At 43.6% G+C, this 13881-nt stretch overlaps 1 protein-coding gene across 1 annotated transcript in view; it reads right to left on the bottom strand.

Annotated features, from left to right (window-relative positions):
- CMTM4 (CKLF like MARVEL transmembrane domain containing 4) overlaps nucleotides 1–12131 on the bottom strand; it is a 47818-nt gene extending 35687 nt beyond the window's left edge. The window contains exon 1 of the mRNA XM_084813256.1: nucleotides 11554–12131. Coding sequence (XP_084669382.1) covers nucleotides 11554–11739 — 186 coding nt within the window. The 5' untranslated portion in view covers nucleotides 11740–12131. The remainder of the gene's footprint in view (nucleotides 1–11553) is intronic.
- Between the last annotated feature and the right edge of the window lie 1750 nt (nucleotides 12132–13881).

The following is a 13881-nucleotide window of genomic DNA, read 5'->3' as shown; positions in this document are numbered from 1 at the left end:
GACACTTGAAGCAAGGTGATCAGCTGGTGATCTCAGGGCACAGGCAGGAATGTATGGAAAAAGGCAGTCCTTCGGATACTCTGTCCCCAAGCCATAAAGGGAGGGTCTATGGCTCAGTCGTAGAGCACATGGTTTGCATGCAGAAGGTCCATCGGTCAATCCCTGGCATCTCCAGGTAGAGCTAGAAAAATTCCTGCCTGACACCCTGGAGAGCCGCTGTCAGTCAGTGTCAACAGTACTGGGCTAGATGGACCAATGGTCTGCCACAGTATAAGGCAGTTTTCCTACGTTCCTATATAAGGACTTTAAAGTGAGTACTTTGAATTGTGAAACAAACCCGAATCTAGCAGAGATGACACACTGGCATAATACAGTCATACCAATTGGTTCCAGTTAGTATCCTTGCCGCCATTTGGTTGTTGTTGTTGTTCAGTCGTTAAGTCGTGTCCGACTCTTCGTGACCCCATGGACCATAGCACGCCAGGCCTTCCTGTCCTCCGCTCTCTCCCGGAGTGTGCTCAGGTTCATATTCATTGCACCAATTGAAGTTTCCAGACTGTTTTCAAAAACAGCCCCACATTCAATGCTTTGCAGTAATCTAAACAGCAAGTCACTGTAGTGTGGATGACTGATGCCAGGTTATCATTATCTAGGTAAGGCCACAGCTGGCATACCAGCCTGAGCTGGTGAACAGCAGTTTGTGCCACCATGCTTAGACAAATGAATGCTTAGAATAGCCTTCCCCAACCTGGTGTTCTCCAGATGTTTTGGATCACAACTCTCATCAGTCTCAGCCAGCATGGCCAGTGGTCAAGAATGCTGGGAGTTGTAGTTCAAAACATCTGGAGAGCACCAGGTTGGGGAAGGCTGGCTTAGAAAATTAGTATGAGGTAGCTCTGGAATAAGATACGAAAGACAGAAAAGTTTAAACATCGAGATTGTGTCTGATTGTTAAAGGGTGAACAGGAACCAGGGTGGACGATTAAAAATGAAGAAGCAAGTGCTACTGAGAAGCTGAGAGAAATGGCAGCAGTGCCATTCTTTGGGAGGGAGATGCAACAATAACACTGCAAAGCTGGAAAGGAAAAAGCAGCAGCAGTGGATTCCATCTGCTTCAACTGTTGAAAGATATCTTCTTAAGAACTTGGGATGAAGACAGAGACAGACAGAAAGTCTGGTGAAAAATGGTTTGAACACATGTTCACTGCACCCAAAATAAATGCCTCAAAATGCAGAAAAGGTGAACTGAAATTTGAAAGTACTTCCACAACACTTTTTCACTACTGCTGTTCTTTCCAGCCACTGTTTCTCTTCTTTGCCACCTTCCTCTCCCTGAATGTCTCAATAAGGACCAAAATGTACATATGACAAGGTGGTTTCAACAATACTGCCAGAGCTAACATACATGAGAAGACCCTGCCTGATGCTGTCCAGTTGAACTCAAAAGGAAAAATATAAATAGAGGTGACCATCTTACATAAAGCAACCCTGTCACAGAAAGCAAGCGTATCACACAATAGCCATGGTATTCAGATAAGCAACTGTGTAAACACACTAGAACAGTTTTATCTGAAGGTATGCAAAGGTGGGTGGAGTTCAGTGCACACACAAAATGGTGCACCACAGTGAGCAAGAGGTGCTACTAACACCTTGCCATCTCACGTCTGTGTAAAAAAAGTTTATTGGTTCCACTAATAATCCTGAATCGACAACCCCTGAAAGAATTTCAGATATCTGACAATTTAAGCTACCCTTTCACATTTTTAATTTACAAAGTTTACACCAGCTATTTCAGGCCTCCAAGGCAGCTTACAATCAAATTAAGAACAACCATAACACAAACCTATTAACAAACAACAAAACAACTGAAAAGAAAATCAAAAATCATAAACAGAGCTGGCAGAAATGTTGTGTGTTCCAGATTTGTCGGACTACAAGTTTTATCATCCCCAGCCAGTATGGCCCAGGTTGGGAAAGGCTGTACTAGATAAATATGCCTGGGAAGAGCATTCCACAATTTTGTACTGAATTTCAAGGAAAGGGCAAAGAGGGAGCAATCCTATGGCCACTAGACAGCAGCTAGACAGCCATAGGATTGTTTGGTTTCCTGGAACCAACCTCAGAGTCTGGAAAACTGCCTCCGCACCCCTTCCACCGCCACCTCGTAGGCAGCATGGATCATCCCCAGGCTCCGCACTCAGAGGGGCGTTCCTGGGGGCCAGGAGTGCACGAGTGCTAGTATGGTGCTTCCTTTGCATCATCTGGCCTCCCCCTGCTCTGAAGTCCCACAGCTAGACAGCTGAAATCAGCTGTCTAACCGTGAATGCAGAGTGGCCAGAGTATGGAGGAGAATATTCCCTCCGTGCTCCGCCTACCCTGCATTGGATAGGTGGCCACCTATCACAGTAGGATTGCTCCCTTACAAACATGAGTACAGGCACCCCTTTGAATCAAAATGTGCAGAAGCCACAGATCTCAGGGTAAACTAAGGACATCAATCCTACGCAATCCTAAACTGGCAACATCTGAATGTCCTATTTAACCTCTCATTTACTGAGATGTAGAATCAATCATACCAAAACATTGTAGGTAGACATATTGGGTGGCTCTCTGTTGGCTTCCACCAACAGGCAAACCATTTTTATTCAGGCAGGCCTTTGGCACATAAACTAATCTACCACTGGAGGAGTTTTTTAATTGGCTGGTGCTGCTTGTTTTTAATTGTGTTCTTAATTAAAATATAACATAAAACAAATTAAGACTTTGTTTTTAATCTAGATTTTCTTGTTAGCCACCTTGAATGCCATTCTTTGGCAGAAAAGTGGTTGTAAATTAAAATAAATAAATAATTTGGGTCCATTAAAAAAAATTCAGAGGCTACAGTTATACATCATATGGAAGACATGTCTTATGTTCCTTTCAGGACACTGATATATGCAGCCTTTTTCCTTAACAGGGAACTGAATGTAATGAAGTATTTGTTGAACAGATAAGAAACCTCCCACAGTTAATATGAGTGCAGTGTGTCCCTTTCCCTAATAGGAAGAGTTCCCTTTGAGTTCCCTTTGAGAAACAGGGAGCCTTGCCTTAGGGAATGCGAACTTTACCATCAAATCAAGAAGAGGACAGCAAGACTCTACCTATTTGTGGTTTAAAAATTGTCATTAAAATTTTGCATAACAGAAACAGTTTGCCAGCCAAGATGGTTTGCTGCATGGCCTGCATGCGTGAGCACACACACACCACACACACACACACACACACACACAAGCAAATAGTAGGACAGAGAAATAGAAACCTCTGTGGCAAATTACTTCAACATGTTTAATATACTAGCAATAGTATTTTCTACCATATAACCTGTAGCTAACAATTCAAAACAGGCATTCACTGCCACCACTACAGAACATGACATGCTTTAGGGAAGTGATACACTACAGAGGGAGATTATTGATATCCATATAAAACTCCTCGACTATTCAAATATTACCTCTTGACGGCAATTCCGACAGAACCAAGGTATTTAATGAATTTTTTCAAAGTAGTTTGAAAAGTTATCTTCTATCCTTGACTGAAACAAAGCCACACAAATATGTTTTAAGTTATGCCCCCAAAATATAAATTTCCCACTGCCTGAATTTTTGAAAAATATTTCACATCCTTACTGTCTGAATTTTTGAAAAATATTTCATATTCTCTAACAAAGGTTTCCCAGCACAATGTTTATGCTACCTACCAACAACATGTCAGTGTTATTGGTAGCCATATTTGTTTCAGGGACTGGGGAGGAACCAAGCAAATCTTTTCTGCAAAGAACACTCATTTCTATCAAACCAAACAAATGGAAGAGATAATTTTCCATTTGGAATTATCAAGCACATACCTGCCAAAACAAGTTCAAAGAAATGTAGAGAAGACAGCAAACGCTGGTGTCCAAGGCATCTGTAACCTTCAACAATCCACTATAACTAGAATATCTTCCCTAATGTTCTTATATCAACCTACTAATCTTGTTATAAATTGCAAGCATTTCTTGTGACTGATTAACTTCAAACATTGTCAGTGAAGTTCAATTATAACCCAGGTTTTTCCAGGATCAAGGCACTAGGCTGTAATTTAGTAAAAGATGCAATTGTAACATTAGTCAAGGCAGGGTAGCTTGCATGTCGATTTAGACAACAGATAATTTGTTGTGACACACTTGAGAGCCAGGGTCTCAAATTCAGTTCTAAAAACAATGATCTGGTTCACACATAACACTAACCCATGGTTTGTTGCCCTACCTAGTGTTTGTCTGGCAGGTTATCAAAGAAACCATGGTTTGTTTTCTCAATCCTGGAGTTGTTTGTTTCCCTCCTCCTTCGCCTGCTCCCTTCCTGTATCCCAAATGCATTTGCAGAGCTATAGCACTGCCATGTAGAGCGGATTTTTTTTACCACTCTTGCCTGCCACCTCTGTAGCTTGGTAAAACAACCCAGAAACAACCCACAGTTCTGGGTTCACACATAACAACCCATGGTTTAAATAACCCAGAGTTCACAACCCAACAAACCACAGGTTCTCTTTCTGGATTGTTCATGGTTAACAAATGACAGTTTGTTAGCATGACCATGTTTACAGATCATGACAACCCAAAACACCACATGCTGTGGGTTAGCATTATATGCAAACTCTGCCAATCTCAGATTCAACAACCACGAAGCCTAAACTGTATAGCTGCAATAGGAAACAGAACAAATGTACATATATTTGCCCAATTTGTATGGTCCTGTAATGTGGAAAGGTGTGCACACATGTCTGTATTGTGAAGGGCTAAGAAAAGCAAGAGCTGGACTCATGGAAAAATGCTGAAAATAAGGGAAATGGTACAAATGAGCAGTCAGGGAAGCATGGATAACTGAACCCAGGAAGAAGGTACCAATCCCTAAGAGATGGAATTCCCACACAGATCTTTTCTATTTTCATCAAGATTTGAAAAATAACTTTATGTAATCTTCTGTATCTTGATAAAAAGAAATCCTTCAGTGTTACTGAGGGACCTATTATGCAGAAAGGCAAGCTAGAGTTTACAGAATTTACCAAATCTTTTAGAAAGCCTTTTCAATCTCCACATACAGTCATGTGAAAAAGAAAGTACACCCTCTTTGAGTTCTATGGTTTTACGTATCAGGACATAATCAAAAATCATCTGGTCTTTAGCAGGTCTTAAAATTAGGTAAATACAACCTCAGATGAACAACAACCCATGACATATTACATCGTGTCATTATTTATTTTACAGAAATAAAGCCAAAACGGAGAAGCCATGTGTGAAAAGCTAAGTACACCCTTACTGCTTCCATAGGTATGAAGAGGCTAAGTAGCAGCCAGGCGCTGCTAATCAAATGCCCTTGATTAACTTGATCATCAGCAAGTGTGATCACCTCCATAAAAGCAGAAGTCTCAGGAGTTCTCTGGTCTTGAGCATTCAGGTGTGTGTTAATACAATGCCAAAGAGCAAAGACATCACCAATGATCTTAGAGAAGCAATTGTTGCTGCCCATCAATCTGGGAAGGGTTATAAGGCCATTTCCAAACAATTTAAAGTCCATCAATCTACAGTGAGGAAGATTATTCACAAGTGGAAAACATTCAAGACAGTTGCCAATCTTCCCAGGAGTGGACGTCCCAGCAAATTCACCCCAAGGGCAGACCATGCAATGCTCAGAGAAATCGCAAAACATCCAAGAGTTACATCTCTACAGGCCTCAATTAGCATATTAAATGTTAAAGTTAATGACAGTACGATTAGAAAAAGACTGAACTAGTATGGTTTGTTTGGAAGGGTTGCCAGGAGAAAGCCTCTTCTCTCTGAAAAGAACATGGCAGCACGGCTTAGGGTTGCAAAGTTGCATCTGAACAAATCACAAGACTTCTGGAACAATGTCCTTTGGACAGACGAGACCAAAGTGGAGATGTTTGGCCATAATGCACAGCGCCACGTTTGGCGACAACCACAGTATATCAGCACAAACATCTCATACCAACTGTCAAGCACGGTGGTGGAGGGGTGATGATTTGGGCTTGTTTTGCAGCCACAGGACCTGGGCACCTTGCAGTCATTGAGTCGACCATGACCTCCTCTGTATACCAAAGTATTCTAGAGTCCAATGTGAGGCCATCTGTCTGACAGCTGAAGCTTGGCCGGAATTGGGTCATGCAACAGGACAATGATCCCAAGCACACCAGCAAATCTACAACAGAATGGCTGGAAAAGAAAATCAAGGTGTTGCAATGGCCCAGTCAAAGTCCAGACCTCAACCCAATTGAAATGCTGTGGCGGGACCTTAAGAGAGCTGTGCATAAACAAATGCCCGCAAACCTCAATGAACTGAAGCAATGTTGTAAAGAAGACTGGGCCAAAATTCCTCCACAACGATGTGACAGACTGATAAAGTCATACAGAAAACAATTACTTCAAGTTATTGCTGCTAAAGGTAGTTCTACAAGCTACTGAATCATAAGGTGTACTTAGTTTTTCACACATGGCTTCTCCATTTTGGCTTTATTTCTGTAAAAGAAATAATGACATGGTGTAATATGTCATGTGTTGTTGTTCATCTGAGGTTGTATTTACCTAATTTTAAGACCTGCTAAGGACCAGATGATTTTTATTATGTCCTGATATGTAAAACCATAGAACTCAAAGAGGGTGTATTTTCTTTTTCACATGACGGTATGATATAAAAGCCACACAGCAAGCGCTCCCATTTCACTTGCCTCTGTAATTTTTAATTGATTAATTCTTCCATCATTGAGATATCCCAAACATTCCAGACCAGACTGCCAATTTTTTCAGTTTTTTTCTCCTCAAACATAAGGGCTATTAATGTGACTCTTCTTTATTAATGAAACCCGAGATAATCAAAACTCTGCTCAAGCCACTCCACTCCACATTTTAACTTTCATAAGGGCATGGATGATTACAAGAGCCATACAGATATCCACAGTCCCGAGTCAAGTCAAACTCTGAATAAGATATTGGTCTGTACACATTCTTAAGTATTTTTAATTTTGTAGTATGTCAACATACCTGCTTTAGCAGAACTGAACTATGCTAATCTCACTTTTTGCTTGTGAACTTTATACCACTGATCTAAGTTTAAAGAAGATGTTTGGCTTTCCAATATGGTATAATGGAGGCCTAAGTGCAAACTAACTCAATGATGTTAAATGTCATGCAAAATACAAATGTAATGAGGACTGAAAAGTTAGTAGCATGAAAAAAGTAAGCCAAGGAATAACAGAATAGGGCCTTTGGCCATCCTGTGCCCAATTAATTCAAACAGCAGCAGGACTAAAAGGATCAAGATGTACCTGAATGCCACTTTGATGCAAATTAAGCAAAATATAACTTTTAGCTACAGCAATTCACACAACCAGGGTAGTGTATGAGCTGTTTCCCACTGATAAGATCCTATGGCACTCTAAGAACACTGATACAAATGAACTACATGGGCATGCCTAATGACATGGTTCCTTCCCACAAGTATATTACCCTAAGTGCCCTTCCTATGCTAGATTAACTTCAGTACCAACCAGGATGCATTTTATGGCTCCTGCTAAATCTAAACACAAAGAGCCTCTGGAATCAGAACCCTAAATCAATTCTCCACTTAAACACATAGAAATATGCAAAACTTTGGGGCTGTTCAGACATGAGCAGCTGTAAACCTCAGACTTGCATGCTCCCTCCTCCCCCTTTACAAACTGCGATTGGGAGCATCTAATTTTGGTTAGCAGCAAATAGTTTGTTCTGTATTAACAGAGCACACCATGGTTTGCGCAGTGTTTGTGGAATACCCTTCCTTGGGAAACTCAGATCGAACTATTCATTGTTTTATTGCTTGTATTTTATGTTTTTGCTGTACTGTACACTGCCCAGAGAACTTGGGTTATTGGGTGGTTTAAAAGAGCAATAAATAAATAACTAGATAAAATAGATTACAATGAGAAGATTCTAATTATGGTGCATGAGGGGGGCACCCAAGGCCAATGCTCATGACTACTTATACATGTGAGGCTAAACCATGGTTTAGCATTGTGTCAGAACATAGCTTTTGTGTTCCCCAGAGCCATACCTCTGATCTTGAAATGTTATTTTTTAAAAATGAGAAGTTACCCAGGATGTTAGCACTACAGTGTTCAAACACAGATATAAGAAGAGCAGAACCAAAGCAAGAAGCACAAAGGCAAGCAAACCCAAGATACTCTAGAGTCAGTAAACCCCCCCCACACACACACACATTTTCTTTTGTCAGTTACAGAATTCACATGACATGTATGGTAGGTAAAATAGGGTGTCTCAGATGCCACAAACTAAAACTATCAAGACACCAACAAATCAGGAGCCAAGCCAGGAAAAGAGAAGCTAAAAGGTCTATTATTGAAATTGTTTACATAAATTGTGTTTAGCTGTTTAACTTGCTTTAAATTTTGTACGTTATTTTTTGTGAATTGTTGTGAACCGCCCAGAAAGCTTCGGCTATTGGGCAGTATAGAAATGAAATAAATACAAAATAATAATATTCACAAAAATAAATGATACTACAGCACACTCAAAATAGATCAGTCACTTTAGGTATTTTTTCACATTTAACAATCATCTGCCACAGCTATTTCTAATTTTTCTAGGTAATAAGACTCTGGCTTACTATCTACCTTTCATGCCAGAAAAACAAGGGCGGTAATAGCTGTTTTTCCATTACAAGGTAACATTCTCAAGTCATATCATAATTGATCCACACAGCTTGCGATCCTCTGAATGGATCAACAATTGTCTTATCACTGGACTGTAGAAGGTGGACAAATCTTGATTTTCAAACCTTGCTAACTCAGCTGATCTGACATTAGACTACTCTGTTGACAAAAACAGGGATCATGAGACTCTTCATCACAGAGAGCCTACAATAAGTACATTTGTAGTTTTTTAAAAAAAATACAGTTAGTTCTCACCAACATGCTAACATTCAGAAGGCTGTACACCAGTTCTGTTTTGCTTTTCCTTTAGATTGCAATCTTCTTTTGGCCATTACATTAAAGTCTGAGCACAATTTAATACCCTAGTGATTACTTATAAATACCTAAATGGTTTGAGGCTGGACTATTTGAAGGACCGTCTTCTCCCACATGAATCTGCCTGCCTTTTACAATAGTAATTGAAGGCCTTGTTCTATGTTCCTTTGCCTTCAGAGGCATGGTTGGTTGAGCCATTGGACAGGACCTTCTCAGTAGCAGCACCAAGGCTGTGGAATGGCCTTCGTTAGGTTGGCTCTCTCTTAACCTTCAGGCAAATGGTCAAGACATTCTTCTTTCAACCAGGTTTTGGATTTTTTTTTTAACTTTCCACCTAATGCCACAATTGGTGTCTTTTGTATTTTATTGTGATATTACTGTGATTGTATTGTACGTGCTTTTCATCTATATCGTAAACTGCCTCAGGGGCCCTTGTAGCCAAAAGGTGGGATATAAATCTTAAAGTCACTGGATCAATGTGTGACAATGGTCTTTATAAGCAGAGTTATAAACACAGCTGTCTTCTACTAGTGGTTGTAAACTGTTTGCAGAAGGTATGCAGGTCAAATTCCCCTCTAAGCAGCTGGAGCCATAAACTTCACCTATTCCTATTCCAAAACAAATGATGACAGAGGCAGAAAGACACAAGTACTTCAATGCTGCAGTTCAATGCAACTTACCTCGGAGTATGCTTACTTCTGAGTAATCATGAATAAGTTTGTGTTCCATGAGACTACCTGGTCTATTGAAGCAAGAACCTTTCTAGGCAAAAGTCCACTTACTTATTCAGATATATTCAACCAGGGCTGGGCAGACTTGACTTATTAGATCGACTTTAATTTTTACTAGAACCCCAAGATCCACCAACCAGAGCCAGGTACTAAAGACATACCCTTAGAATTAAGGAACAAAGTGCCTCTGAGCACATTCTGAGCCGAGAAATTTAATTTCAGTACCAGAACTGAACTGAGCTCATAGCCCTTCCACACAAAAGTCAACTCCTGGTTACCTCAAGCTTTCTTCATTTCTGCAGCCTAATTTAGGTGGCGAAAACATTTTGCTGTTGCTATTATTAAACTGGGAGTCAGAAACCCCTGCTAATTTACTGCAAATCAACCAGAAATCTACCAGTAGATCCCAATCTACCCTTGCATTAAATAGACTGAAACAGTAGCAGGAATAAACCCATGTTGGTTGAATCAAGATGAGAAACAAACACTGAAAATGTTCCTACCCAACTCTCCTGAGAAAGTCAGGAAAGGGTCAGAAGAGGACAAGTTACCTCCTACTTGCTATTCTTTGCCCAGTCACAAAAGGTGACCTTGCAGGGCTAGATAAAGCCCAATAACCTGCACAGAATGTCACCTATTGTCCATCTGCTCCCTTTCCCTCCCTAACTCAAATCCTTGCCAAACAGGATTAAGCATGAGCAGGAATGATGGTGCCACTGGAGGAATGAAGGGAAAATAGGCTTTCTTCTCATAAAGAAAACACACACACATATATATAGCTAGAGAAAAAGGCAATGTTGCCTCCTTCATGATGCTAGGGGAGGATCAATAAAGAGATTGTGAAGTTTAAATCAAAACTCCTCAAAGAGGGATGTTGGGGACAATGTAAAAAGCACTATTCGTTTTAACTGTATTTCAGCCTTCTTCCCCAAGGAACTGAGTGGCGAGAGGGGGGGGGGGATTTTATGCGACTCTCTCCTCCAAATCCCTGTTCTGCTAAATTTAAGAGCAACTAACAAGAGGAGGCTTCTGGCACCTTAAAGACTTGAAGATTTTTATTTATTTAGCTATTTTGGAGCAGACGTTTTTGTTGTCTTGACTAGAGCCCATTTTATCAGATACAAAAAGTGTTACCTTCAGGTGGCAGATTAATATTACACGCATGGGTATTTGGACGGGGGTGGGGTGGGGTGGGGGGAGCCTGTTTTATAAAGAGATAGACCAAAAAACCATGACATACATGAACTGTGCCTTCTCCATTAACAGGTCGTCATGGGGGGGCGGGGGCCCCTCCTATAACTATGTATGTGTGATAGATATAGATCGATCTGCCAAGCGAGGCTAACATCTAACGAAGTATGCTCTAGTAGTCCGCTATTCAGCCACCATGAAGCTGTTACGCCCTTAAGGAGCCCCGAGGCTGCGTCTTCGTTTATTTTCTTATCTGCGGTTATAGACGAAGGCGTCCCAACCCGGAGCGGTCGGGCTGGAGAGACAGGAGCAACATTCGGAGCCTCCAAGCCCATCCTCTAAATGCGGGGCCAGGGCATGGGGAGTCGGAGCGGGGCGAAAGAAGTAACAGAAAAGAGGATACACGCCCTCAGAAGCGGGAAGGGGGATTCATCCCGACGCGCGAGACAAACCCTGACCCTGAAAGAAGCACTCGTCAACCGCCATCATCGTGGCGACAGTTCTAACCCCAACAATGCCCTCGGGCCGGAGGGGCGCGGCGCCCCCGTGGCGTCCCGGCGGCTCGGTCGGTACCCACCACCTGGGCGATCTTGAGGCGGCCGAAGGTCCCCCTCAGGTAATCGGGGTGGCAGCGGAGGCCGCGCAGCCCGCGGCGCTGGCTGACGGGCTCGGTGGTGGGCTGGTAAGGGCTGCTGGCGCCGGAGATCATGGAGGTGCTCGACGCCTCCCCGTCGAAGCCCTCCAGATCCTCGGCGCTCCTCATGTTGCGCCGCCGCCGCCGCCGCCCGGGGTGGGGTCGGGGCCGTCTGGGAACTTCGGCCGGCGGGCGGGGAAGGGAAGAGGAAGGCGGCGGCTCGCTTCAGGCGGCGGCAGCGGCCGGGAAAAGCGGCGACGGCGGCGATGGTGCCGAAGGCGGAGGCATGCTGGGTCCCCGCCGAGGCTGCGACGCGAGGCGGGCCGCCCTGCCCCTTGCGCGGGGCGCGCTGCCCGCTCCGGGGCCCCCTTCAGGCCGGTTTCCCGCCTCGGGAAGCCCCGCGGCGCCCGCCTGAGGCGACGGCGTCGCGGCCCTTCTTTCCTTCCCGCCGCTCTTCTCCGCCCCTCAGCTCCGGCCACCGACGCCGCTCCCGCTGCCTCCGTCCCCGGCTTGATAGCGCCGCCGCCGCCGCCGCCGCTCCTCCTCCTCCTCCGGCTCGGCGGCGGAAAGGGAGGGAAAAGAAGGACACGAAAGCCCGCCCTGAAGCGGGGGTAAGAAGGCGCTGCTGAGGCGGCGGCCAGAGCCTAGCTGGGAGCCACAGGGTTGAGTCCGGTGCGGGTGCCGAACAGGCCCATTGCGATGAATGGGGGTTAAGTTAGACTAACACTGGATACAGTCCAGAGCTGCCGGCTTCTTCGCCTCCTCCCCCCTTCTGACAGGCTCTCCCGTGGGTATGGAGCAGCGAGACGAGGTTGAAAACACACACGCACACACACACACGCACGCACAAGCACGCAATTCAACAGGTAATGCTTTTTCCCGGTGCCCCCTGGCCCGTGGAAAAGCTTCACCCGTTGAATTCTTGGGCACCAAAATGCTGTCGTGGGCTGGGCGTGGCGTCTCGCGCAGCCCGACCTTCTTCCCAGGCTGAATCTACACACAGCGTTTATACCGTTATCGTAACTATTGGTACACGTGACACCGATGGGCACCGATAGTTATGAAAACGGTATGGTAACAGTAGAACTGCTGTGTGTAGATCCCGTGTGTGTTGCTGAGATGAAATGGGGTGAGGATAAAGGAATAGTGTGTGTGAATAGGAACAGAATGTGTGTGTGTTATATATGCAATATATATACACACACACACAGAGAGGGAAGGTGGCTGGGGAATGCTGTGAGTTGTAGGACTTATTTCTGTCTAAACATGGATAGGATTGCGGCCTAAACTGTTAAAAGCACAGGAGATCTCAGCGTGGTGGGAGAGATGTAAACTGGCAATACCTGCACAAAGATGGCATTAAGAATGCCTCTAGGCACATGCAGAATGCCTTCTGTTCTCGCCATTGCATACCCCAAGGGAGATGTGTATAAAATTATTCATGGTGGAGAAAGTGGAGAGTCCCTCTCCTTCCCTCATAATTCTACAACCCGAGGTCATCCAACGAAGCTGAGTAGTGAGATTCAGGACAAAATTAATTTCTTTTTCACACAGCACATAGTTAACTATGGAATTCACTAGCACAAGATGTAGTGATGGCCACCAACTTGGATTCCTCTCAATGGGGATTAGACAAATTTATTTATTACGTTTATATCCTGACTTTTCCTACAAGAAGACCACGGTGGCGTACATGATCCTCCTCTCCATTTTATCCCCACACACAACCCTGTGAGGTCTGTTAGGCTGTCAGTGACTGGCCGAAAATCACCCAGTGAGCTTCATGGCCAAGTGGGGACTAGAACCCAGTTCTCCCCAGTCCCAGTCCTACACTCTAACTACTGCACCACAGGGGCTATCAATGGCTGCTTTTGCCTATATATTACCTCTAGTATGAGAGGCCTCTGAATAGCAGTTGCTGGGGAACTTGAGCAGGATGGTACTGTAGTGATTGGCCACTGTAGGAACAAAATACAGGGCTAGATAGGGCTTTGGTCAGATCCAGCATAGCTGTTCTTAGGTATCACCCAGTCAAGAGTAAAAATGGAGAGTTTTCATCTTGAAAGGCAGGGTATAAATGTATATAATAAGTTTTAAGATGCAACCTAAAATCTCTTAATCAAACCCATTAATAAGTTAATATTTTGATTAGCTATAAATGTGGCTCCAGTTAATCAGGCAACAGATCCTTAAGGGATATTAAAATTGCTGTTAACATTGCTTATAAAAACGGCAGGTGACAACTGCTATCTTAGAAGAGGCATTTGCTCC

This window comes from Heloderma suspectum, chromosome 8 (genome assembly GCF_057233095.1).
Source record: "Heloderma suspectum isolate Gila_16-S chromosome 8, 16-S_ref, whole genome shotgun sequence".
NCBI lineage: Eukaryota > Metazoa > Chordata > Lepidosauria > Squamata > Helodermatidae > Heloderma > Heloderma suspectum.
The sequence above is the reverse complement of the archived record's forward strand: the minus strand, read 5'-3'. Positions and strand labels throughout refer to the sequence as shown.